Source organism: Phialemonium atrogriseum, assembly GCF_030411735.1.
Source record: "Phialemonium atrogriseum strain 8032-3 unplaced genomic scaffold QBC33scaffold_62, whole genome shotgun sequence".
NCBI classification, from domain to species: domain Eukaryota; kingdom Fungi; phylum Ascomycota; class Sordariomycetes; order Cephalothecales; family Cephalothecaceae; genus Phialemonium; species Phialemonium atrogriseum.
This window is the reverse complement of record NW_026848199.1, coordinates 26,235-50,847: the sequence shown is the minus strand read 5'-3', so window position 1 is coordinate 50,847 and position 24,613 is coordinate 26,235. Positions and strand designations below refer to the sequence as shown.

General features: G+C 58.2%; 8 protein-coding genes across 8 annotated transcripts in view; 3 read left to right on the top strand and 5 right to left on the bottom strand.

The window, feature by feature from the left end:
- Positions 1-368: 368 nt before the first annotated feature.
- On the bottom strand, positions 369-3,770 carry QBC33DRAFT_462952 (WD40 repeat-like protein; the record flags this gene model as incomplete). Its single annotated transcript, XM_060425101.1, has 4 exons — positions 369-491; positions 639-674; positions 795-3,400; positions 3,590-3,770. 4 exons carry the CDS (start codon positions 3,768-3,770, stop codon positions 369-371), a joined length of 2,946 nt encoding a protein of 981 aa, XP_060277871.1.
- A 2,419-nt stretch (positions 3,771-6,189) lies between these two features.
- QBC33DRAFT_337793 (guanine nucleotide exchange factor) lies at positions 6,190-9,970 on the top strand. The gene is made up of 5 exons (XM_060423720.1): positions 6,190-7,060; positions 7,176-7,715; positions 7,794-8,036; positions 8,123-8,309; positions 8,361-9,970. The coding sequence occupies exons 1-5, from the start codon at positions 6,428-6,430 to the stop codon at positions 9,848-9,850; spliced, it is 3,093 nt and encodes a 1,030-aa protein (XP_060277870.1). The 5' UTR covers positions 6,190-6,427; the 3' UTR covers positions 9,851-9,970.
- A 1,137-nt stretch (positions 9,971-11,107) lies between these two features.
- Positions 11,108-11,459, bottom strand: QBC33DRAFT_462968 (uncharacterized protein; the record flags this gene model as incomplete). Its single annotated transcript, XM_060425102.1, has 2 exons — positions 11,108-11,274; positions 11,351-11,459. The coding sequence occupies 2 exons, from the start codon at positions 11,457-11,459 to the stop codon at positions 11,108-11,110; spliced, it is 276 nt and encodes a 91-aa protein (XP_060277869.1).
- Positions 11,460-11,648: 189 nt separating this feature from the next.
- QBC33DRAFT_605059 (uncharacterized protein) lies at positions 11,649-16,595 on the top strand. Its single transcript, XM_060432265.1, has 3 exons — positions 11,649-12,094; positions 12,183-12,487; positions 12,554-16,595. Exons 1-3 carry the CDS (start codon positions 12,027-12,029, stop codon positions 16,288-16,290), a joined length of 4,110 nt encoding a protein of 1,369 aa, XP_060277868.1. The 5' UTR covers positions 11,649-12,026; the 3' UTR covers positions 16,291-16,595.
- A 356-nt stretch (positions 16,596-16,951) lies between these two features.
- Positions 16,952-18,604, bottom strand: QBC33DRAFT_502451 (SET domain-containing protein; the record flags this gene model as incomplete). The annotated part of the gene is made up of 2 exons (XM_060425732.1): positions 17,236-18,604; positions 16,952-17,136 (listed from the first exon to the last, which is right to left on the bottom strand). The coding sequence occupies exons 1-2, from the start codon at positions 18,419-18,421 to the stop codon at positions 16,952-16,954; spliced, it is 1,371 nt and encodes a 456-aa protein (XP_060277867.1). The 5' UTR covers positions 18,422-18,604.
- Positions 18,605-18,777: 173 nt separating this feature from the next.
- QBC33DRAFT_553508 (uncharacterized protein) lies at positions 18,778-20,329 on the bottom strand. Its single transcript, XM_060429420.1, has 4 exons — positions 19,942-20,329; positions 19,201-19,866; positions 19,001-19,135; positions 18,778-18,935 (listed from the first exon to the last, which is right to left on the bottom strand). The coding sequence occupies exons 1-4, from the start codon at positions 20,024-20,026 to the stop codon at positions 18,802-18,804; spliced, it is 1,020 nt and encodes a 339-aa protein (XP_060277866.1). The 5' UTR covers positions 20,027-20,329; the 3' UTR covers positions 18,778-18,801.
- A 523-nt stretch (positions 20,330-20,852) lies between these two features.
- Positions 20,853-22,410, top strand: QBC33DRAFT_520249 (uncharacterized protein; the record flags this gene model as incomplete). The annotated part of the gene is made up of 4 exons (XM_060426356.1): positions 20,853-20,934; positions 21,000-21,424; positions 21,504-21,616; positions 21,726-22,410. 4 exons carry the CDS (start codon positions 20,853-20,855, stop codon positions 22,408-22,410), a joined length of 1,305 nt encoding a protein of 434 aa, XP_060277865.1.
- A 405-nt stretch (positions 22,411-22,815) lies between these two features.
- The window catches only part of QBC33DRAFT_502442 (general substrate transporter), a gene marked incomplete at both ends in the record, with an annotated part of 2,153 nt that continues 355 nt past the window's right edge, over positions 22,816-24,613 (bottom strand). Inside the window, 3 exons of the mRNA XM_060425731.1 lie at positions 22,816-22,953; positions 23,023-23,187; positions 23,328-24,437. Of these exons, the coding sequence (XP_060277864.1) occupies positions 22,816-22,953; positions 23,023-23,187; positions 23,328-24,437 (1,413 nt within the window). The remainder of the gene's footprint in view (positions 22,954-23,022; positions 23,188-23,327; positions 24,438-24,613) is intronic.

Genomic DNA, 24,613 nt, shown 5'->3' with positions numbered 1-24,613 from the left:
ACCCTGTGCCCCTGGCTTGGCACGCGCTTCTTGACAACTCACGGGCCCTGGTGCCCGTGTATGGCGGCTGGTTGGCCACCCCCACCCGAGAACCCCCCCCCCCCCCCCCCCCCCCGTTTTAACTGACCAAACACAATGTCCTGGCTGATAACCCCAAGAAATATTTCCTGTACCGTAAAGACTGCTGCTGCACATCGATTCGACCTGGCATCAATGTGGCCAACCCTGAATAGTGAATGTATGTTCGAAGTAAAGAGGCCAGCCCACCACCGTGTTGCCGATAATTCCGCCCATCCCACTTAAGGGGTTCCCCCCCCTTTCCTGATATCCTCAAGAGAGGCCGGGCCTTCCTACTTCCCATCCCCTCCCTACTGCACCGCCGCGAAAAACCGGCTTGCCTCCTCGAGCTCCGGGTCGCCGTTGCAAAAGTCCCAGCCGACGATGACGCTCGTCTGGCTGCAGCAGATGATGCGCCGGGCGTCGAATTGTAGCTTGAACACGCGCGCAGCATTAGCGGCGTCGACGGCAGCAGCGATGTGCGGATGGTGGTTCTGTGCTGCTGTGGGATTGGGAGGTGCAGGTGCGGGTGCGGGTGCGGGTGCAGTTAGGGGTGCAGGTGGAGGTGGAGGTGGAGCTACCTGATGCAGATGTACCCCGGCCCCGGGGGCATGGAACTGTGCGTGCGCGTGATGCGCCGCCGCCGCCGCTTGGGCGGCTGCCTGATGGGCCTGCATTGTTTGCAGCGTCTGCAGCGTGTGTTGTTGTGTAAGGAGTACTTGCTGAGCGCTAGCAACCATGGCCTGGGAAGCTGTTGTGGGTTGAGCAGCTGCCGTGGCGTTCGTATCCTGGCCGGTGTTGGTATTGGAGGACCCAGCTGTGGCTGTGGCTGTGGCTTGCTGAATCTGCGCTTGATCCGCACTCGACGAGGCCTGTCCGCCGTCTCTGTCAGCAAGAGCTTGGCCGGCGGCGGTCTGTTGTTGTTGCCTCTCGAGGTTGCGCACCGCATCTCTCCGTTGCCTTGCCTGCTCAAACTGGGTCCTGAAGAGCGCCGTGTTGACGGCCTGTCTTAGCTGGCTCTTGACGAAGGGACTCGCCTCTCGGTCGATGGCCGCCTGGAGATGACCCCGCTGCGTCAGCATTGTCGGATAGGACGCCAGCGCTTGGGCGAGGGCCTGGGGGCCTTGGGGAACGGCGATATCGATCATCTGCCGGTACGACGCGATGGATGACGGTGTCAAGGTGGCAAAGATGGGCGACTCGACCTGCGTGATCGAGAAGCCGGGCTGGTTCGGTGGTGTTGCTGGCCTTCCAGAAGCTGTGCTGGGGCCCGCTGCCGCGGCCGCTGCTAGCGCGGGTCCCGCCGACGATTGTCCCGCAGCGGTGCTTGTTGGTGGACCGACTGGCTGCCGGACAGGCGCTAGCATCGAAGGATGCAGAGGGATGGGGCCGGCGGCGGTGGTGGTGAGAGTCGCAGTAGCCGTGGCATTCGCGGGCTGTGGGGTTCGCCCTTGCCGTAGAGCAGCCGCCGCGGCCTCCTCCTGCTTTAGACGATGCTGGTCCTTCCAGATGCCTTCCTTGTCCCTCCGCCAGATGATGATGCTCGTATCATAGCTGCCACTGACAATCCTGCCATACTTGCCTCCACCGCCGCCCGGAGGCAGCTTCGCCCCGTAGGCAGCAATATCCTCTGGTCTCGTTGACCCGGCATTCCCCTGCCGGCGCGCATGCCGTCCCCGCACCAGATCGTCCAGCTGCCCGGCTTCCAGGGCTTTGAAGTACTCGGCATCAACTCTCCTGGCCTCGGCAGCATCCTCGTCAACGCTGTAGGGCAGATCCCCGAAGCCGGCCTGCACCGTCCGCACCAGGTTAGAATGCGAGCGGAGGCTGGCTACCTCCAGGCCGGTATGTCGGTCGAAGACCTTGACCTCGTTGTCGCTGCTACCGCTCACGATACGGCGGCCGTCGTACTGAACGCAGGCAATCCCCTTGCTGTGCCCAACGAACGTCCGCGTGCACACCTGGCTGGGCCAGTCCCACACCTTGATGTGCCGATCGCCGCTCGCCGAGACAACCTCTCTGTCGTGAATCTGCACGGCGTTGACGGCGGCGCCGTGGCCTTCTAGAGAGCCGATCATGGTGTAGGGCGGGATGACGGGGAGCTGGTCCATGGGCAGCTCATAGGCGTAGTTCTTGACGTTTCGCGGGACCGGATCCACCCCTTGGTAGCCTAGGTCGCCGAAACGCAGCGGCCTGCGGTTGAATATCTTGATGGTCTTGTCCTTGGAGCAGGTGACGAGGATGCGCTTGTCAAATTTGACATTGAGGACGGACTCGCGGTGTGCCTGACGAAGTCGTTGAATCACCTCGCCGGTTGAAAATCGCCAGAGGATGACGCTCGAATCCGAGCTGCCCGAGACGATGAGGTCCTCGTCGGGATCCGAGTCGAACTGCAGGCAGAGAACGGAACCATGGTGTGCGGCCAGTGGGGGCCGCACTAGGCGTCGCGTGTGGATGTTCCATACCCGGAGCGTCCGGTCTCGGCTACCGCTCACGAGGTACTGTGAGTTGTACTGCAGGCTGTATATGCATTCCCCGTGGCCCTCCTCGGGGAAGTCCGGGTGAGGCAGCTGGAAGTTGGTGAACTTGCCCAGCTCCCAGTTCGACTCGAGGCGCCGTCTCATGGTGTAAAGATATTTCCAGTTGACCTTGTATTTGCCGTCGGCAACATCCCACATCCACAGGGTCGATTTCGGGACGCCGAGTAGGTACTCGTTGTGGTCAATCTCGGGCGCGGGGTCCGCCTTTGCCTTCCCCTTATCGACGCCCTTGCCCTTGCGTTGCGCACTCGAGGAATAGCCGTTCATGTCCAGCTCCCCTAGGTGCTGTGTCATACCCGTCTTTGGAGCGACCTCGGCGGCGCCTCCAAAGATGCTCGTCTCGCCCATCTCCATCTCGGCCGGTTCCTGCTTGAAGGCACCACCTATATCGGACATGACCATGTCGAGATCGGCGTCCAGCTCCGGAGATGTTGGTGCAGCGCGTTTCCTGTGCGTGCGACCGGATCCTGACGTCGATGTCCGGAGTGGACGCCTAATGCTGGACGAGGAGGAGTCCTCGTTGGCCTTCGCCTCCCAGTGCTCGATCTCTGCATTCTTTGCCTTCCATCCTTCAAGATAATATGCCTTTTCCCACAGCTTCCTGTCTATAGCAAGCTCGTACCAGGTTCGACATGCCTGGGCAACGTGGATCAGGGAGACGGGGTCGAGGTATCCGAGAATCTTAAGGCAGATCTCCGGCGGGAGATATCGAATGAAGTCGATGTAGAGGCGGGGGTTAAGTTGCTGGACGACCTGTGCGATGAGCCCTGTTGGGAGGTCGCTTAACAGCGCCATGGCGAGATCTGTTGGCGAGGTGGTTGTCAGCACATTATGCTTGGTCATGGTCACAAGTTTGCAAACCCGGCTGGTCGGCCGTGGATTGGCGGAGAGGATGATCATCGGACGGGGCAGTCCGGCGCGAGAGAGCGAGACGGTGCACATAAGCGCGTTATTCGGGCGAAACCCGCGAAAGGGGAGACACGGGCACCTACCGGTCTTTTCTTGGATGGAAAGGCCTGTGATGTGTCGCATTAGCCACTCCGGGAACTCGGCGGCTGGTCTTTGGGATGCTAAGACGGAAAATCCATGTTTGAGAGATGAGGCAGAAGCGGGCGGGTTCAGAGGGTCTTCGGAATAGCCTTCATCTTGCTGCTGGGCCCCGAAAGCATCCATCTTTAGGTACGGGCAGTTCTCATTCCGGAATGGATGGTTCGGAGGTGGTGCGAGGTTGAGAGCGGCGGGCGAGTTTAGATAGACTTCGGCTGGGCTGGAATTGAACTGAGACGGGGAAGAGAACGAGACCAGGTTATTGGCTCCTTCCCCAGCCTGCGGATTTCTATTGGCGCCACGGCAGCGCAGTTTGCTGGCCAATTCTCGTTCACGGTCGATCGTTATTCTTGATAAGATAAAGTAATGTTGTACCGCTTTCCTTTTTCGTTGTCGTTGTTGTATTGCGGTGAACGTCAGCTGTCCGTCACTTCGTCCTACCCTACCACTGCACCTAACTACCTAGGTACCGCGCTCCGTACCTGTAGAGGTAATGGTGCCGTAATGGATCCTGCCTGGGCAGGCAGCAAGGCAGCCAAGCCTCCACACACATCCATCAACCTACCGTCATCAACAAACCAGGAGCACGAGCCACCAAGAGCTCCGTGCCCCAGGACTCCAAGAGCCAGCCACATCTTGAATGGAAATTACGCAGTAAACACCTCTCTTGCCAAGGTACAGTCCCTACCTACCTAACAGACAGCAACCCTCGCTAAATAAGAACCGAGAGACGGTTCTATGAAGAGAGACAATGCTTTCGGTAAAGTAGCCTATGCCTAACGTCCTCGAGATCCACTTTATGTATGGAGAGACAGATCGAGCGGTGAATAGAGGCAAGAATTATGGCCCTCGGAATCCAGATTCCAAATTGTGTTGGGTACTCCGTACGGAATATATGTACGGATTACCCGCTGTGATGATCTGCCCAAGCTCTGGCGGCAGGTGTCATGCCATCCGGCACGAAGCCGACCCAGCCCTTGGATCTGCATGAATTTTAAGCGTTTCAATGGCCCGAACAGCCGCCAACTCCCGGGAGTCCTTGGCCCAGTTTTCTAGAACATGAACGAGAAGGAGCAGCCCACACATGAAAGTTACAACGGCAGTACCCCTCGATGCGGCCAGGCGCAGAGCTGGATCGCGCCCCACGAGATTCTGCATCCGCAACCCGATGTGTTTTCCGGAGATGCTCAACAGGGCACGGGGATGAGTGAGACTGTAGTCTTGCGGGGATGTGGTGCTTCATGATCCGACTGATATACACCGCTCAAATTGGCGTGCATGGTGATACACAGACGGGAGATGGATGGATGTCCTATGCAGCATGCTTGCTTTCTACCTGCCCGCTTGCCACAGCACTTTCCGTACCTAGCTGGACTGCCTACCTAGGTACCTACCTAAGGTACCTAACCTAAGACTACCTCGGTACTTGCGAATACTGAATACTGAATTTAAGTTTGGCTCATCATTATGTGCCGTCCGCTGCTGTTAGCCCACAACTGCCAGCATCAGCGAAAGGAGCCTCGACTGTCGAGTCGAGTCAGTTCGCTAGGGGTGGAGTTCAGTGGGAATTGTTAGTGGAGGCGCGGGGTTCCCTCAGGCATGACCCACCGTTTAGCTCCGTGTGGCCAATCAACGAACGAGCCAGGCCCCGATGCTGTTTTAGGATACCAATTTTTGAAACAAAGTCGATGCTGTCTTAACCATGCCAAAGCCCAAATGATGCAAGAGAATAAGAAAGCGGGAACAGCAGCAGCAGCAGCAGCAGCAACAGTAGCAGATGAGCCCTACCTACTTGCGGCGAGACCGCCTGGGTGGGAGGACCCTCGATGAGGAAGACGAGTACAACGTACATCGAGGAGAACCCAGCCTAAAAGAGCTTAATAAGGTAAGTACCTTATGTATGTACCTAGGTACCTCCCTCCGCGGCGCTACGCTGGACCAAAAGTTGCCCGTACCTACCCCTCCCTCCCGTCGCTCTTGCAAGTCGGTTGGCCCACCGTAAACCCCTTCCTGCCAAAAGGGATCTGGCTCATCCAACCTCTTCCCCCGCCCCACAATTCGAGCCAAAGGGGGTGGTGTGCGTGCGAGCCAGTTCGATACCTGACCGCAAATTGGTGCACATCTTCCCAGACACCCAGACATCCCTCGACCGATTCTCCTCGCCCCGACAGATACACCGACTGACGTTGCCGAGAAGTGAGGTGCAGCCACACCTGCATTCCTGCTGCAATCCACGCCGCTGAGGGAGGAAACGAGGCCATTCGAGCTCTTGCACACCCTCCGATTCGAGCGACTTCCACCAGCCATTCCACCCGCACGACACTAAAACCCGCCCACAGTCTTGCCTGCTCCCGCTGGCATTCCGGTCGAGTACGCCCACGACGACAACGCGTTTAAAACCCACCTCGTGACAATAATCCTGCCCTCGATTCTGCTGTGCCGGAATAAAGGGGAAAAGGAGAAGAATAAGAAGAAAGCAACAAGAAAGAGGTCTTACACAAGCCAGACACCTGGGTACCTAGGCAGCTGGGAATAGCGCAGTCGAGAGATAGGCAGAGATCGATCTTGGGTTGCATATTGAGGGTCGACCCGCCACCTAGTCACCGACCCTACCTGCGATCCTGCGATCCTGCAGCGACCCCAAACCTCAAACCTCAAACCTCAAACCCCGAACTTCCCTTCGACTCGCCATCGTCCGCAATTCCCAAGGCGGCGTAGTTGCGATCTAGTCGATAATCGCCGCCGCATTTTCCGGGTCTTCGTCTCCGACGAATGGATACCAAATGATGGCTTACGCCCCCCTTATGAGAACGAATACCGCACCTCTCTTCCATTCAACGCCCGACGGTGTTGCCAGATTAAATAGCATGAACGTCGGCGGCAGCGCGCCGCGGACAAGTCAGCTTTCTGGCTCGACTGCTTTCAACTCGACCACCTCCCTCACCTCGTTATCTAGCGCCACGACCGTCGCCGCCTCGACCCCCGGCCAGATCGTTCCGACTAGCAATATCATTAATCAGAAGGCCGATGCGTCGCGATCCCTTTACCAAATATGCGTGTTGCTGAAGCAGAGACTGGCCCAGGTTCCGGGTTTCGAGGAATATCTGCAACAGCTCGACGAATGGGCCACGGATGTCCCCGATGGGTCGGAGGGCGCTGATGGGGGATCGGATGGGGGACCGGTCGGGTCACTCTGGAGGCTGCTGCGGACCGGCCATCCCCTGCTAACCATCTACAACGCGTTGCAACCCGAGAAGCCGCTTCACGTGGATGAGTCCATGGGCAACGAGTCGAAGCGCTCCAAGATTGCTATAGCCAACTTTGTTCGAGCGTGTCTGAACGACGTGAAGCCCCCGCCGTCCGAGTGTTTTATCATCAACGACCTGACAGGCAACGATACCACGGGTTTTGTCAAGGTGACTTGCCCCCATCCCAAGCCTGCGGCTGGTGGAACTGTCGCAGTGCAGTGCAGTGCTATTTGAATGTCCAAAGGAGGAGAGCAAAGAGAGCTAACATGGTCAATCCATCCAGGTCATTTCTGTTATTAACTATGTCCTCGATCTCGCCGAGCAACGGAACCTGCTCCTCCAGGTCCAGCCGTATCCCGAAGATGATTCGCTCGGTGCCACTTCGCAGATGAGCTATCGAGACTACGTTGTACGGGAACTGGTGGATACAGAACGGAAATATGTGCAGGATCTGGAGAATCTGCACGACTTGAAGAAGACACTGGAACAACGGGGAGTGATCCCCGGCGACATAGTCCACCAGATCTTCCTGAACATCAACGCCATCCTGGATTTCCAGCGACGATTCCTGATCCGCGTCGAGACGACAAACTCGATGCCCGAGGCAAGACAGGGCTGGGGAGGGCCCTTTGTCTTCTACGAGGATTCCTTTAACATTTACCAACCCTTTATCGCAAACCAGCGGAAGGCAGCTCAGATAGCCGGCCAGATGTTTGACAAGATCCAGTCTGCCGAGCATCCTGTTGCCTGTGACTTCAATACGCTGGATGGGTTTTTGTTGAAGCCCATGCAGCGGCTTGTCAAGTACCCCTTGCTGCTCAAGGTACGCACAGCGATACGACACAGCTTGTGCATTTGGCAAGCTATGGTTGCTTAATGTGCTAACTTACCCGGCGAACAGGACCTTCTGAAGAAGAGCGATGACGAGGCAACCAGGGCTGATCTAACAGCTGGCATCAATGCTGCCGAACGTGCCCTGCAAAAGGCAAATGAGGCTGTCGACCGCGATCTCCTTGACGAGGCCTTGGATGATCTCATGACTCGGGTTGATGACTGGAAGAATCACCGGGTTGAGCAGTTTGGGAAGCTGTTGCTGCATGGGGTTTACACGGTCGTCACTGGAAAGAGTGAACAAGAGAAGGATGTAGGTTTTGTCTGATACCCCCCAACCCACTTGGCCCCTCGACCTTGTGTGTCATTTGTGATCAAGGACTAACCTTTTGCGTCTAGTACGAGATCTATCTGTTCGAATGCATTTTGCTCTGTTGCAAAGAGGTTTCGCCCAACAAGAGCAAGGACAAGAAGGACAAGACGAAGTCAACCGGGCCCAAAGTCCAGAATCGAAACGCAAAGCTGCAGCTGAAGGGTCGCATCTTCATGACCAACGTCACAGATGTCGTGGCGATATCAAAGACGGGTTAGTACAGCTCCTTTACCCTCTTGGCAGCCGCCCTGGCTTACAATGCAGGCTCCTACACGGTACAGATATGGTGGAAGGGGGACCCGGGGGTGGAAAACTTCATGATCAAGTTCCAAAATGAAGGCATGATGAAGAAATGGGCCGTCGGCCTCGATCAACAGAGGAAGGAGAATGCTCCACAGGCTGCCCAAGGCCCCGACCAACCGCCACCGAACTTCGCCTGGATGCAGTCGCAAGTCAGCGGCCTGGAGAACCCTTATGCTCAGCATGATGATGATGAAGAGGAGGATCCCTACGCGTTGACGCACCCGCTTTCTCAGTATGGAAGCAACCCCCCCCAAGTGATGGCAGGCACAATCCCGCGCACCGCTTCGAGCACGAGCCTGAGGGCGCGGTCGGCGACGGGCGAGAGCACACAGTCCATGGCAGGCATCGCAAGGGCTCCGCCGCCGCGGTTCCCTCTTCCGCAACCGCCGGCACCGCTGAGTCTCCAGACGCAGATGGGTACTCCGGGTCAACAGTCGCCAGGCTCCCAAGTTCCAAACAATGCCAATTCCTACTTCTCCCCTACCGCCGAATCCCCTGCGTCTAGTCGAGCCAGCACAACGTCGGGCTTCTTCCCCAACAACGGATATCCCTTCCCCCCCACTGGCGTACCTCAACCCGGCAATTGGGAGGACAACAATCGATACACGGCTCCGGCGATGCCACACGCTCCATCTCGAGACGGGCCGAGTCCCGTCAATGCGTATGGCATGGTGACGGCAAATGGCCGGAATCCTCGAGGGCCGTCGCTTCCCGCCATGGCGTCCCAGAGCGCCTCGCAGTTGCAGCAGCAACGGAGTCGCTCCTACAGCACGCCTGACATCCAGCCCATGAACGGGCGCCGGCAAACCGCACAGGCCGTTCCTGCCGTCCCGGGGATTCCCCCGCACCTGCACGCGGCACACGAGAGGCACGACTCGGCCATCCCGAGGAGCAACAGCGGCAGCCCACGCAACGACCTACCCGTCAGAACAAGCACGCAGTCCCCGGGCGCGCAGCGAGAGAGGGAGAAGCACTATGGAGGAACCATGGTCAAGTTCCCATCGCACCCGGTATACCCCAGGCAAGGGTCGATTTCGAACGGCACCATGAACATGGTTCCGTTGGGAGGAACCGGCAGCCAACCGCCCGACAACGCCATGCAGAACCCTCTTCCATCCCCCAACTCGGACATCCCGCTCCCCACACAACTCAAAGTCAAGGTCAACTGCGACGGCGGCAACTACGTGACCTTGGTTGTGGCCTTCAACATCACGTACCAGAGCCTCATCGACCGTATCGATGCGAAGCTAAACCGCTTCACCAGCTCCAGCATTGCTAAGGGCAATCTGAAACTGCGATACCAGGACGAAGACGGAGACTTTGTGACGATCGAGAGCGATGACGACATCCAAATCGCCATCTCCGAGTGGCGCGAGGGCATGAGAAATACCGCCGGTACCCTTGGGGGAGTTGGAGAGATTGAGCTGTTCTGCGTCGGAGAGATGAACTGAAGGAAACGCGCGCTTTCTTCGGGGCGATATTGGGGCGATATCACAGCAGCTTGCACCCTTCCTTGCGACACCCCTTCCTTGGGGAGAAAATAATCGGTTTCTTCCCCCACCCAACCCAACCGCCCCCCTTTTTCCCCCTTTCTTTCTTGGCAACATATGCTTCTTATCAACGACTCGTTGCATTGGAGGCGTTGGATTTTCGAATTATCCTCATATAGACGGCGGATACCAGACGAGGCATGGCCATCTTTTCCATCATGACGCCGATGCTATCCCTTACCCTGCTTACTTCTGCAGCACCTTTTCTCCCTTTTTTTTTTTTTTTGTCTTTTGACCGGTGCATCTTTTTTTTTTACCTCGTTCTTGTTTATTTGACAGACTTCGAGCCCTCTGCAGTTCCTTCAACTTCCTGGAATTATGTTCGCAACCTGACTTCTTGGATGATGCTGTCTTTTCGACACGCTCGCAAGAAAATCGGTCTGATACCCATGGGGATCGGCGCATCTCGTCATTCGTTTCTGGGGAAAGGTTGGATGTCGGAATGAGCAACTATTAGCTCGAGTCACTCGTTTAAACCCGCTGCAGTCGCGGTAGCATCCAGAATCATCGTCACATCTCAGCGCAACATTGGAGGTGGTCCCGAGGTGATGCTGAGAGTCGAGCCGACTCGGGACAGACTAGTCGGAGGATGATAATGGCAGATGATGAAATACGTGGTGGCCGAGGCCCCATCTTGGATTCCACAATACCAGCCCGTTCCTTTCGGAGACGAGGTTAATGGCTCTCTCAAATGGATTGGCGCCGTTGCGTTTAGAGTAGCGCTGCAATTCAACTGATTCCCTCAAGCAACGGTGTTGTGTCCCAAATGCGGTGTTTCAGTGTTTATACAGTTTTTGATGCCCATCTATCCGCAATGCCCTGCCAAATAAACGCCATTCAGCCGTGGGAACAAGGCCTTATGTAGGTTGTTCCAGTATAATACAATACAGCGCTATCTGCAAGTTGTCTCGCCCTCTCCTCCTTTGCCTATCCACGATCGATCCAGTGGTCTTGCAGGGCCTCGGTCGTCCACTAACCAATGCGCCTCGTCGTATCGTCGAAATATGTAGGATTGCAGAGAAGCAAGACGAAGGAAAACGCGGGCTCAGAGTGCGCCGACTGGCCCAGGGGTGCCTCGTGACCTTCATTCCCGGCTCCTTCTTCTCCAACCTCCATCCCCCTTCCAAATAAAACCAGGGCTGCCTTGCTTGCCCGTTATCAATCCCTCTTCCGCGGCCCTGAGATGTTCTTGTGCATCCTAGAAAGATGGTAGTTGATGGCGTTCTTGGGCTTCGATGGTGGCTTGGGGCCGTCCATGCAGCTGCGCAGTGCCTGCTCGACAGTGGCGCACCCAGAGGTGTTGTATCCTGCAGATGCCCAACAGGCTGGGAAGGGGGAGGGGATAGGTGTCAGCGGCTTTTGTCAGGGGGGTTAACAAGGAAATGGCAGCCTGTTACCAACCTAGGACTGAGGACATGATTGCCATGCATGGGTTTGCCTCGGTTCGATTGGCGTTGCGAACGCGGAGGACGCGCAGAGGGGGGAGACGGATGGGGGTCTTGTTCGACATTGTCGGTTGCGATTGAGATGCGCCCGGTGATTATGGAACAAATGAAAGGACAGGCAGTTGTCCTGCTTCAATCTGGACAAAGGCCCTTTATCAGTTTGGCTCTCTAGCTGCTGTCATGGATTGTCTTGCGGCTTTGGTGCTATCGTCAAACCTCCAAAAGACTCTGGGGAGTCGTGCCAAAATTTGAGGTCACGTGCTGAGTTGCCAAATGGAATGCCCAGTATAAGTGGGGCAAGGGATCTGCTCTAAACTCCTTTTGTCCACTCCTCCAAGACGTTAATGATGATTGGTCCAATGTCTGAATGTAAACAAAACGAGTCGTACTGGGCGACGCTCTCCCATCGGCCTGTTATTGAGAGACGCCAATTTCTTCATGTCGCGTCCCCGACTCCCCAAACCCCACACACACAAGAATCGTTACGCAATCCCCGACACTTGAGTCTCTCGACATTTAGAATATCACCACGACTACACCGTTTTACATTCTAAAGGAGAGAATCGGGGCCCTCCTCAATTATAGGAGAAATCCCCGACGGCAACAAACGGGCGCGATATTGACTGCTTTCCATGGCAGGCAGCACCGCGCTCATGGGCCCACCAAGCAAGATGGCCAGCACGACCTGGCAATCGACGAGGTATTCCCTTCTACCCCATTCCCATTCTCATCTCCATCCCCATCCCAAGTTCAGCGTAAAGTACGCTTGCCTGACACATGATCCCCAGCGTTGCCATCCCCACCGCGTGCCTCGCCCCGCCGCCTATCCCTCCCGCCAAACCGTGGCATCGAATCGCCGTCCCCGCTGCCAATCGAAGGGGCAAGATATGGAAACGGTCCGGCGGATTGCTGACAGCCTCTGTGACGAGCAACTACGCGGCCGCACTCACCGAACTGCACTGTCAAGGGCAGGGAAGCAGGAAGCGGGCTCGCGCGGCGGGCTTTGTCCCTGCTTGGGGAGTCGCATCGTGGGATGAGAAGATTGGGGAGACAGAGACACACGATGGGAGATGTGACTTGGCTGATGCAAGGGGTACGTATAAACCGCAACGGGCCCGGAGCGGCGCTCCTCGCGGGAGGGTGGCTGACACGACCATAGAGTCGGTATCTAAGGCGAAAGATGCAGAAACCACCTCCGATGGGATCGTCGCATCCAGCACTAAGTCGAATGTGCCGACCTTTGCCGAAGAGGCGCTGAGATGGGTGCCAAGGAAGAGACATAACAGCCGGCGGCCGATAGAACCATGCACCCAGGCGACAGGGATGGTGGCTGATCTGCAGCCCTTGACCGAGTCCATTGTCCCGACTGCGGAACTGGCTTCAGCGGAGGCGGACGATGTTGCCCATACTGCGGACGCAAAGCAAATGAGGCGGAGGTCGACTCGTCGGCTGAGCAGGCGCGTGTCTTTTGCCCCCGTCGAAGATGTCTTGGTCCAGAGCAGCCCGATTGCTTTGGTGTCCCCGAAGAAGGGCTTGCCAATGACGAGGTCGCCGAAGAGATTGTCGCCGATGAAGCTTTCCCGCTCTCCGCGGAAGTCATTCACCATGACAGCCACGCCTTCGAAGATCGTGCTGGCGGCACCGCTGGAAGCCTCCTCCCCGGCCAGATCGCCCGCCAGACAGCCGCGTCTCTCGCCAGTTCACGAAAATATGGCAGACCACTCCATGGTTTCCGAGACCGACTCGTCTCGTTCGGTCTTGGATCCACTGCCGCTCCTCTTTGACCAACCGATTCCCAACCTGCAGGTTGAGCCCGAACACGAGACCAGGAGGCGTGTTTCGCTGCAGAATGCACGGCGGTCTGATCGGCGACGGTCGAGCGGAGCGAGGCGTCTTGCCGCATTTGAGGCTGATCAAAGGCCTCCAAGCCGTCGTCACAGTTTCTTGCACACGGGCAGCAGACTGGCCAACGCCGAGTCGAGGCGACACACGCTAGACGTGTTCGGTTTTGGGTCGGGCGACATTCGGCTGGAGGTCACATCGCCGCCAGCAAATGAGCAGCCAGAGCCAATGGTTCCTGTCCAAGAACCCCGCGCAGACTCGGACGCTGCAGTCGTGGTTGACGTCGGCACCAATCTGGACATTTTCGGCCAGAGCCCCGGACCATCTACGCCGCGCTTCGCGAGCTTTCCTGCCGGCGGAGCACTCACAGCATATGATTCGAATATGGAGGTGGAAAGGGAAAGCGACACCCAGTTGGCTGCAGAGATTAGCGCAGTCACCGGACCTGTGGCAACTTCGCCAATCGCGGATGCCTTGGGTTTAATGAACCAAACGGTCACGGACGAGGTCACGAATGATCAGGCAGCAGCGACTCCTCCTCCACCGATGACGGAAGTCGAGATGCAGCATCCTGTCGTTGACCACCCAGCAAGCCCGATTGAGTTCACAGCACCCGCCGAGATTCCCGATTCGTTCTGTGACCCCGAGCAAACCGACATGTTCTCACCTCACGATCCAGAGGGTCTCTCCACCATCCTCGAGGAGTCTTTCGCCACAGATACCATCAATGCCGACCTCTTCACACACAATGAGGGCTCCACTGGCGGCGATAACGAACACGCAGCACAGCCTGATCAAGAGCAGCGCTTCACCAGTCCGTCGTCTCCAATGCCTGATCCCAGGTCGGAGCAGACAGCGTTAGGCCCTTCCACCCCGGAGAATGACGGGCTTTCCGAAGATAATTTTCCCGAGTGCGACGATCGGGACGGGTCGTCGACGCCGACGCCTGCGACCAACCTGGCGGCGCCGGTGCAGTCCAGCTCTCAGGGCTGCGCCGCGAGCGGTGAAGATCAGCCAGTGGCGCCAACCACCGATGTCTCCCTGGCTGCAGGTGTTCAGGTTATTGAAACGGCGGATTGCGATCGGCTTGCCAACTCCAATTCGCCTTCACCAAACAACACTGTCGAAATGTCGGATGGCCCATCACCAGAAGAAGTCCCTTCAGACGTTCCGGATCAATCAGTTGGGTCCCCAACACCGTCTGACGAGTCGATTGTCACGCCGGACAATGATTTCTGTGGGACGATTGCACTCGACGTTGACTTGGATGATCAAGACACAGACATGCGTCTCGATATGACAGACCTGGCGCATGCGACACCGGAAAAGGAGAGTCTAGAAACGGACGAGACACTTCCAGACACGCCGCCAAGGGATACTATTGCCGAAACCGATGTCACAGATGGAGAGGCCGAGACTGTTACAGAGACTCCACCCGCGCCAAATACGGAATTCACACCCATTAATGATCGCCGAGCCTCGCCGCTGGACCCTGCTCCCGAACTGGGCTCCAATGATGCCGACAGCATTGCCCTAGAGGTTGACGATCTCGAGGATACCCAGACCGACGGGATTGTTACGGCGATGGATTACGAGCCGACGGTGCCTATCGAGGACCCCACTACGAATATAGCAGGCAACATGATACTGCCCGACAATGACCCGGTCACGCTTCAAGAAGACTCCGAGACCGAGATGCTCCGGAAGTTCGTGACGCGGGTCAAGGCCGACAAGAGCGCCAAAGCGGCGGCAGCCGCAGCTCTGGCGAGGAGGAATCTTCGGCCGAAACGTCGGTCTGGGTCGACCGGATCCACAGCATCGACGACAGGGTCCCCCATCGCCAAACCCCAGTCACCCTCGAAGCGCGTCCCCCTCGGCGATAAGGACCTGAACAGCCCGAGCCCGACCAAGAAGAGGAAGGGGCGGGTGGGGAAAGACGATTACTTCAAGGGCAAGGCGACTCTGTTTTCCGAGGAGTCATCCCCGCTTCCCAAGAGCAAGCGGCGCCGCAAGCGCCTGGATGCCGAGCTCGAGACCACGCTCGACCAGTCCATGTCTCTTGTCGAACCCGACGCGGATGCCGCCGATAGCGGGCTCCGCCGATCAACGCGGTCCCGCAGCACTCGCGTGCAGCTCAAGCCGCCGGCGCCATCGGCCAACTCGGTGGCGCTCTCCATGATCCCCGTCCGGCTGCCCGGGTCGTCGGGCATGATGTCGGACCTGGACAGGGACATGCCGGCCATCGTGATCCCCAAGAGCCGGAGCGAAGAGAAGGACCTGGCGGCCGTGACGCGGGTCAACACGCGCAAGAACAAGGCGGGGTCCGTCCCGCCCAGGGCAGTGCTGGCGCGCCAGGCCGAGGACCCGGCCGCGTGGCGCATGCGCGAGCTCAAGGGCGTCTTCGACGCGAGGGAGGGCAGGGAGGCCGAGGCTGCCGCGGGCGACGCGGATGCGGCCGCGGGCACCAGCGGCACCAGCAGCAGCAGCAGCAGGAGGAGGGTGCGGATCGCGAAGGGGGTGCGCTGGGCGGAGGAGCTGGCAAGGTTCCAGGGCGACGGCGGCGATTGCCCCGCTCCACCTGCGCCCAACAAGCCGATGGCGGCCTGCATCACGAACTGTGAGACGGCGGCGGTGGCGACATGCGGCCCCGTGGGAGAACCGGACGAGCAGGGCGCGCCGCCAGCCGCGGCAGCAGCAGCTGCACCGGAGGAGGCGGCGCGGGAACCCGAGCAGCAGCCCGAGCCGCAGGTTGAGCAGCAGCCCGAGCAGCCACCCGCGAAGAAGCCTCCGCCCAAGCGCACGAGGACGTCGAGGCTGCAGATGCCCACGCCCATCAGAAATAAGGGCGTGGCAGGGCCCAAGGCGGTGGAGAAGCTGCCGCCGGTGCAGCAGCCGGCCAAGAGGTCGGCGCCGTCGTCTTCGGCTGCTTCGTCGTCGTCGTCGTCGTCGTCCTCTGTGGTCAGGATGGCTACCCGGCGGAGCAAGATCGCTAGCCTTGGCATGAGCGCCAACGGGACACCGGCTCCTAAGCGCAGGACGAGGACGGTTGGTTGATGTGTGGCTGTGTTGGTCTTTGTTTGGCTTTTGTTTTATCTTACGAGATGGATATGAAGACGGAGCCAAAAGAGGAGAGAGAGAGAGAGAGAGAGAAACAGGGGCGAGGGGTTCAGGGGAGCTGTTTTGTTGTTTGTATCTTGCTTGGGAAATACCCAGAGAATGTTTTTTTCTATTTTTTTGCTGTCGACCTATTTACTACCCGCCATATCGGTCGCGGTCGACTTGTTCCTGGCATAGGGAGTCCGAGTATGGGGGGGTTTCCATAGGCTTATGTCGATATGATTCGCTTGTCAGATTGTTAGAAGAGGCCATCGAGTCCGCTCTCTGTTGCTTCTCTCTGGGTTTAATGATCAAGTTATGATGATGCTGTGTTGAATGGGTCGTGATGATTGCCCCTGACTGACGTGCTCGCCGCGGACTGGGTGGGTTCAGTTCCAGCTCCGTCCTTCCAGGTGTCGTCTTTGTAGCATGGGTCCTGGTTACAGTTTGACCACAAACAAAGGGACACGGCGATACACCAGTTGGGTTTCGTCGGCGCCGTAATCTCAAACGTCTATCTTATCATTAGGAATATCACCTGCCCGGGAGTTGCCATCCGGATGCGAGGTGTCGAGTCTAGCTTCTTTGTTGTCTATATACGGGAGAAAACATCTCTGCTCTATTGGCCTGGGGCACTGGTCGCGCCGGAACTGAGCGATTCGATAGCTCGTTCCAGCACCCTTTCGCACTGCTTTCGGTATCTCATCGCGAGCTCCTGGTTGCGATTCTCGGGATGCAGACCCTCCTCGGAAGCTTTCAGCTTCTCGTAATCGAACCCAAGCTTGGCCAGCAAAGCTCCCTTGACTTTCGCCAAGAGTCCCAGCAGCCGAGGGTCTGGTGGCGAGCTGACCAGCCGTCGCAGGTAGTCGTCGGCAGTGGTGGTGGCCCCCGACGCACCCGGACTGGCGGCCACTAGCTCGGCCAGAGTCTGCCTCTCGTCGGCCGACGTTTGAGCCGCCGCAAGGTCCCAGATCAGCGAGTCCTCGACGTGCGAGAATTCGGGCAGCACCGGGAAGTCGTCGGACCTGGCCACCCTCTGCCTTGATCTGCCGACCCGCGAGCTGGGGTCCGTCAATGGGCGCAACGATATGAGAAACTCGGTTGGTTTCGTCCCCGCCCCCGGGTTGTCGCCCGCGCCGCTGCCGTCCTCCGGCATCCGCTTCCTTACGTGGATGTAGTCGTTGTGCAATGCCTCCGTCTCGTCGATGACGAAGCCGTAGCCGAGGAGCAGCTCGCTATTGGTCTTCATGCCGTAGTTGTTGAAGACCTGCTGGCCCGGCAGGTAGGCATCCCGGCTCCTCAGCTGGCAGCACGCCGGGTCGGACGTCGAGTCCCAGACGACGTCCGAGGTGGGGGAGTGGTTGGCGATGTCGAAGACGGGCATCAGGACGGAAAAGTCGTCGGCGTCGCAGCCGGCCGGGAGTGCGCTGGCGACCTGGGCCGTCCGTGCATCCGAGAGGACGGTCGAGGGGCGGAAGCTCCGGCTGGCGAAGATGGAGAAGGCCCAGTTGTAGAGCACGCGGTTGTAGGCTTGCCAGCCGGGGAGGCTGGATTCCTTGAGGAGCTTCCTGGCCTGCTTGAATTCCCGCCTGAGGTTGGCCTGCATCTCCGCGATGGCCACGTGCGCGTTCGTCCCCTCCAGGAAGTCGATGTCGTCGTCTGGCCAGGAGGCAGGCAACGCCCAGGATGCGAGATGCTCGGGCTGTGGCAGGGCCCGGATGTACGGCCACCAGAAGGAGTCCTTGCCCAGGAGGTACTGCTGCATCAAGAAGAACCGGCCGATGACATACGGCGGGAGGGAGTCCATGAAGGCGGAAGGGAATAGAGGGTTTGAGGGGAGATCGGTCGAGATGTCAGGGGGGAGCGGGCCGCCGATGACGGCGTTGACGAAGGATAAGGTGAGTGATGCTGGGCAGGTCACGGTTGCGGAACCGGGTTGGAGGCCACCTTGGCCCGCCGACTCTCTGACCTTGAGCGAGAACTTCGCCACGTCATCATGGAAGACCTCGACGGATTCGTGGAGTTGGGCGCCGTGGCGCTTGCCCCAGGTGAGGAGGTCTCCAATCCGCTCTTCGTCGGATGCCTTCATTTTTTGGGGTCTGGTTTCCACTGCAGCATGCCCAGATTCAAGTGGGGCCCAGAAGAAGTAAAGAGAAGTGAGTCCAACGCAAGATGAATAAAATAAGAAGTAAATACCAGGTAAGAATAGGAATAATGAAAAGAAGAAGAATAAACTGCACTTGGATTTCACGGAGGTGCTTTTCTTTTTCTCCTTTCGTTCAGAGAGTCAAAATTGTCACTCCTGCATGCAGCATTTCCTCCCGCCCCGCCACGTGCCCGCCCCACTGGAACGATCTCCCAAGTTATGTCATTTTCAAGGCAATGGAGGGAGGACAAGATCTTTCATTATTAACTAGGTCTACAGCAAACAAATCTAAACATTGTCTATGCTTCTATGCTACATTCCGGTCAAGCGACCCAGTTGAACTCCTGGCCGACAAGCTTCTCGCTGAGCTTCCACAGCTTCTCGGCATTCGCGGCATCTGTGGCGAACGGAGTCGGCTCTGCGATCTGGCAGGAGGAGAGGTAGACTCCCTTGATTTCTGTTGTCTTTTTGTCAGCCATCGGGCCCGTCGCCGGAAGCACCACTGGAAACGCCAAAACTCACCGCTCAATGCCGGGTCGAGAGCCGCGACGAGGGTCGTGGACGAACCCTCGTCCTCGGTTCCCCAGTACGGGGCCACGCTCTTGAACGCCTTGGCCATCTCTTCGTCCTGATCCCTACCCAGGTCCGTTATGATGCCTATTCCGGGTCACAGATTAGCACATCGTGTCTGTAGCTTCCACTGGCCTGGGAATGGTTCGTACTTCCTGGGTGTAGGGAGTAGGGCGAGATGCCCCGCTTGCCGAGGTACTCCTGCAGGGACTTGGTGAACAAGATGTTGGCCGTCTTGGACTGGGCATAGGCAATGGTGCCGTTGTATCTGTCTTCCGTCTCCTTGGCGAACATGGGCGGCAGCGGGGAGAAGGGCTCCTCCTCCTTCGGTATCGGACGGCCGCCCTCGAGGTTGTAGTCGCTGAACCGGATGGGAGACAGCCTGTGTCCGGCACTGCTGAGGCTGACCACGCGGGTGGCGCCGGCAGGGCCGGCCTCGGCCGACTTCAGGAGAAGGGGCACGAGCAGGTTGGTGAACAGGAAGGGGCCGACGTGGTTGATGCCGAACTGGAGCTCGATGCCCTCGGCCGTCTTCTGGCGCTCGTACACGACTGCGCCGGCGTTGTTGACGAGGATGTCCAGCTTGTCGGTCAGCTTGCCGACCTCGGCGGCTGCGTCGCGGATCGCCTTCTGCGACGAGAGGTCTAGGAGGACGGGCTCGACCCTGACGCTGGGGTACGACTTCCTGATTTCAGCCGCGACGCTATCAATCTTGTTCTGGGTCCTTGAAGCGAGGATGAGCAGGCTGGGTCCTTGCGACGCGAAGGCGCGGGCAGTGGCGCCACCTATTCCGTTTGGGCCGATTCCGGTGACTAGGACTGTGGTGGTGCGCATTCCATGTCAGTCTGACTGGTCATGGTCATGATCGTGGGCGTCGGGTCATCTCAACTCACTTGTCTTTCCCCGGATCTGGTCAGCGAAGACCTTGGCCACCTCGAAGCCCGAAGTTCTCAGACCGAATTCAGGGTGAGACGTCATGTTGATTTTTTTTTTTATTCGTGTTTGTTTGACCGTGCCGGGATTGGAATCTGCAATCTTCAATCTGCCTATCGTATCGACCAAGGAGCCCCCTTCCCTTCCAAGGACTTTTCTCTCTACTAATGGAGATTTTTGACGGCCGGTTCGGTCTTGTTCTCTGAGACAGACAAACACGGCGGACTATTGTTACGAGATTGAGGTTTTGCGAAATCTTCAATGCCGTATTCTCACCACGAAGGTATCTCCGAGTATTGTCAACTTCAAGTAAGCCACGGCATTTCCTCAAACGCCATGTTATCCCCGACGGCCCTCACCAAATGGAGGCAGCTTGTGGGAGATAATTTAGCCGGCGATGGGCTAGAAAAAATTGGAGATGGCCAAATTACCCCGCAGTGGGCCCCCAGTGGCCCCCCAGTGGCCCCCAATTGCACCCCCATTGCTTCGGGACCAACTTGCCGAGGGGCGCATGGTATGTCAACCCACTACCCCGCTGTTCGTCGTTGGGGAAAATTGATGCTAACGCGACGGCAGTTAAGGCACGAGCCTGGCTTACACCTTAGCCTCGGAGTCTTTGCGAAGCCCGCGCCGGCATACATAGGTAGTTTATTACTTATCCTCAACTTGGACATGGCTGGCTGCGAACTACTGCGCCCGATTACTAGACCCTTAGTCGGCACTCCCAGTCATTTTCTGCATAACGACACCCTGCTACTACCTAAGCTTATTAACTTATTGCCCAAGTCCCAAGTTTCCAAGCTGAGCAAGCAAGCAAGCAAGCAGAGCTAATAGCCAAGAGAGTGAGAGAGAGAGAGACACACTTCTTCAAATGGCGACCAATGGGAATTCCGCAAATGGCACGGGCGCCGAGAGGAGCAAGACGGGCATCAAGGTGATCATCGTCGGTGCAGGTAAGTTAAGGATGACGGTACCCCGCCCCCTCATACAAAAAAGGCTTGGTTAACAAGATCCGAAGGCTTCGGCGGTCTTGCTGCTGCCATTGAGTGCCACCGCAATGGCCACGACGTCGAGATCTACGAGGCCTTCCCCGAGCTCAAGGTGCTCGGCGACATCATCTCGTTCGGCCCCAATGCCGGCCGCATCTTCTACCGCTGGAACAACGGCCAGGTGGCCAAGCGCATGCGGGCGCTGTCCATCGACCTGAGCAGCTACGGCTTCAACATCCACAAGTACGACACAGGAGAGATCGTCATCAACCAGAAGAACCCCCGGTACAGCGAGGAGTCGGCCGCCTACAACGGCCACAGAGGCGAGCTTCACCAGGTCATCTTCGACTACGCGAGGGACGAGCTGGGCATCCCCATCCACCTCAACAATAGGATTGAGCAGTACTTTGAGGAGGACGAACAGTCCGGTATCATCCTTGAAAATGGCGAGAGGGTGAGTGAAACCCACCAACGCCCCCAAATAAATGAGGGGCAAGAAAAGCAAAAAGGCTAATGCTAGACCGCAATCGTAGGTCACTGGTGACATTGTCATCGCAGCAGACGGCGTGCGCTCAAGGGCTAGGGAGATTGTGCTCGGTTACGAAGACAAGCCGAAGAGCAGTGGCTATGCAGTCTGGCGCACATGGTAAGCATCATCATCCATTCCAAACTGTCGGCTATTCCCCACCCCCCGGCCGGGCGATGGTTATTTATTTTTTTTCTTCTACTAACGTCCCCTCCCTTCCAAACAAAAGGTTCCCCAACAAGGACATGCTCGCGGACCCCCTCACGGCCCACTTCTGCAACAACGGCGACACTTTCAACGGCTGGATCGGCCCTGACATGCACTTCCTGTTCAGCACCATCAAGAACGGGTCCGACTGCTGCTGGGTGCTGACGCACCCAGACACGCACGACATCAAGGAGTCGTGGAGCTTCCCAGGCAAGCTGTCCGAGGTCAAGGAGGCCATCAAGGACTGGGACCCGCTGGTGACGCGGATCGTGGAGAAGACGCCCGAGGACCAGCTCGTGGACTGGAAGCTGGTCTACCGCGACCCGCTGCCGACCTGGGTCAGCCCCAAGGCCCGCGTCCTCCTCCTCGGCGACTCGGCGCACCCCTTCCTCCCCACCTCGACCCAGGGCGCCACGCAGGCCCTCGAGGACGGCGTCACCATCGCCATCTGCCTCAGGCGGGCCGGCAAGGCGGGCATCCCCGCGGCGGTCAGGGCGCACGAGAAGATCCGGTACGAGCGGGTAAAGCAGGTGCAGAAGACGGGCGAGAGCACGAGGGATATGTGGCACAAGGCCGACTGGGACAAGGTCAAGGAGAACCCCGAGAGCATCCAGCTGCCCCGGGCGGAGTGGATCACCAACCACGACGCCGAGAAGCACGCCGAGGAGGTGTTTGACGCCGTGCTCAAGGAGGTGTCGGCGGCGTAGTAGTGGTAGCAGTAGTAGGAGTAGTGAATAGATTGGATGTAATTAGATGCAGGTTAGACTTGGGAAGTGAATTTGATACTATGTTCAGATCAAAAGTCGAAGTCAGGGTTAAAACGTAGGGGAGCGATACAAAGTAGGAAGACAAGCTCAAAACGAGCAAGATTCTTCATTCCGGGGTTTAACTAAACTAGTACTAGTCCTAGTCCTAGTCCTAGTCCTACTACTTCTACTACTAACTACTTGTACTTAGACTAGAACAACAGGACGGTATGGCTGCTATGGGTTCCTTACCGGGGCAAGATATTATGTTTAGGCCAGCCAACGCGTAATTAGGGGGGGGGGGGGGGGGAGACGTCGTTGCTGATGCATCCATCCATCCATCCATCCATCCATCCATCCATCCGCTCAGGCACTTGTACTCTCGACCTCCTCCTCCACGCGCACTTTCTCGTCGCCAGAAGACACCTTCTCGTCGTGCACGCGGGCGAGCGGGCCAGTGCACTGGTACTTGCGGAACTTCCTTGCCGGGACCTTCGCCTCGAACTGTTTTCAAGCGGATTAGCCGACATGGACAAGAGAGATAGATAACAGGCGCGTTAGGCGGCGGCTTACCAATTCGTCGATCTCCTCCAGGGTGCGGTTCATGGTCTCGGGGAAGTAGAAGTACATCCAGATGGCGGTGAAGAGGCACGATGGCATCCAGATGAAGCCGTACTTGGGACCCCAGTTGAGCGCGTCGGGGTTGATGAAGTAGGGGGCAGTGAAGCTTGTGAGCCACTATTAGGGGGGGAGGGAGTTGAATGTCAGCAAAATGTTTCCAAAAAAATAAAAATAAAAAATAAAAAATTCTGGCCAACAGAGAAACACAGAGGGCAGGGATGAAGGGAGGAAGGGAGGAAGGAAGGGTCCGGACTAACCGCTCCTGCAAAGCCCACAGCCGTGGCGAGGCCAAAGGTATAGGATCGGAGCTGCTGGGAGGGGAACTCGCCACCAGCAACCCAAGCATATGTGTTAATGCCGCCGTTGTACGAGACAATGTAGATGATGGAGATGCCCACAATGACCTTGCCGGTCTGGGCTGTCCCCGGGGCGGCGTTGTAGACGCAAGCCACGATGAGCTGGCAGATGCCGCAGATGACGAGGCCGGTCATGAGGAAGACGCGCCTCCGGCCGTAGCGTGTGATGATGATGGCGTTGAGAATGATGGCGACGACTCCGCAGCTGCTCAGGATGCACGAGTTGGCGAAGGGGTCGCCGATGCCGGCCATGGCGAAGAAGTAGGTGCCGTACGAGATCATGAACATGGAGCCCGACGCGGCCTGGCTCGTGATGGCGGCGATGGAGAGCAGGGTGCGGCGGCGGTCGACGGGGTTGCGGAAGACGTCCATGAAGCCGACGTTGGAGTTGATCAGCCTCTCGGCCTCGAGGCCGGCCTGCATCTGCTCAAACTCCTCCTTGACGGGGAAGCCGCGGGGGCGGAGCCAGTTGAGCGCCTTCTCGGCCTCGGCTTCCTTGCCCTTGCTGAGCAGCCAGCGGGGCGACTCGGGGATGAGGAACAGGCCGAAGCAGAGGACGCCAGGCAAGATGTGCACGAGGCCGAGCGAGAGGATGTACGCCTGTTTGGAGTGATCCTTCTGTGTGAAATTGTCGATGACGGTGCCGACGAGGGAGCCGACCGAGGTCCAGATGTTGAAGGAGCCGATGGCGAGGCCACGGTAGCGGGCCGGGGTGGTCTCGTGGATGTACAGCTGCGCGTGGGTCATGAGCAGGCCGTTGCCGATCCCGATGATGGTCCTCCCTGCGTACAGGGCGCCGATGCTGGTCGAGGCCTGCATCATGGCCGTCGACACGAAGACGAGGACACACGCCAGCCAGAGCGAAATCTTGCGCCCGAAGAAGCGGGCGGTGAAGCCGGCCGTGGACGAGGCGATGAAGGCGCCCAGGATCATCAGCGACGAGATGAGCTGCTGCCGCACCGCCGAGAGGTTGTAGCCGAGGGGCGTGTCGGGAGCTTCCTCACCAAAGACCTAGAAGTGATAATAACGAACCGCCCGAGTCAGCTCTCATGGTCGTCGGTCTTCATTCATCTTCATTCATCGCCGCTCTCCGCGGGGGGGGGGGGGGGGGGGGGGGGGGGGGGGGGGGCGGGGGGGGGGGGCGGGGGGGGGGGGGGGGGGGGGGGGGGGGGGGGGGGGGGGGGGGT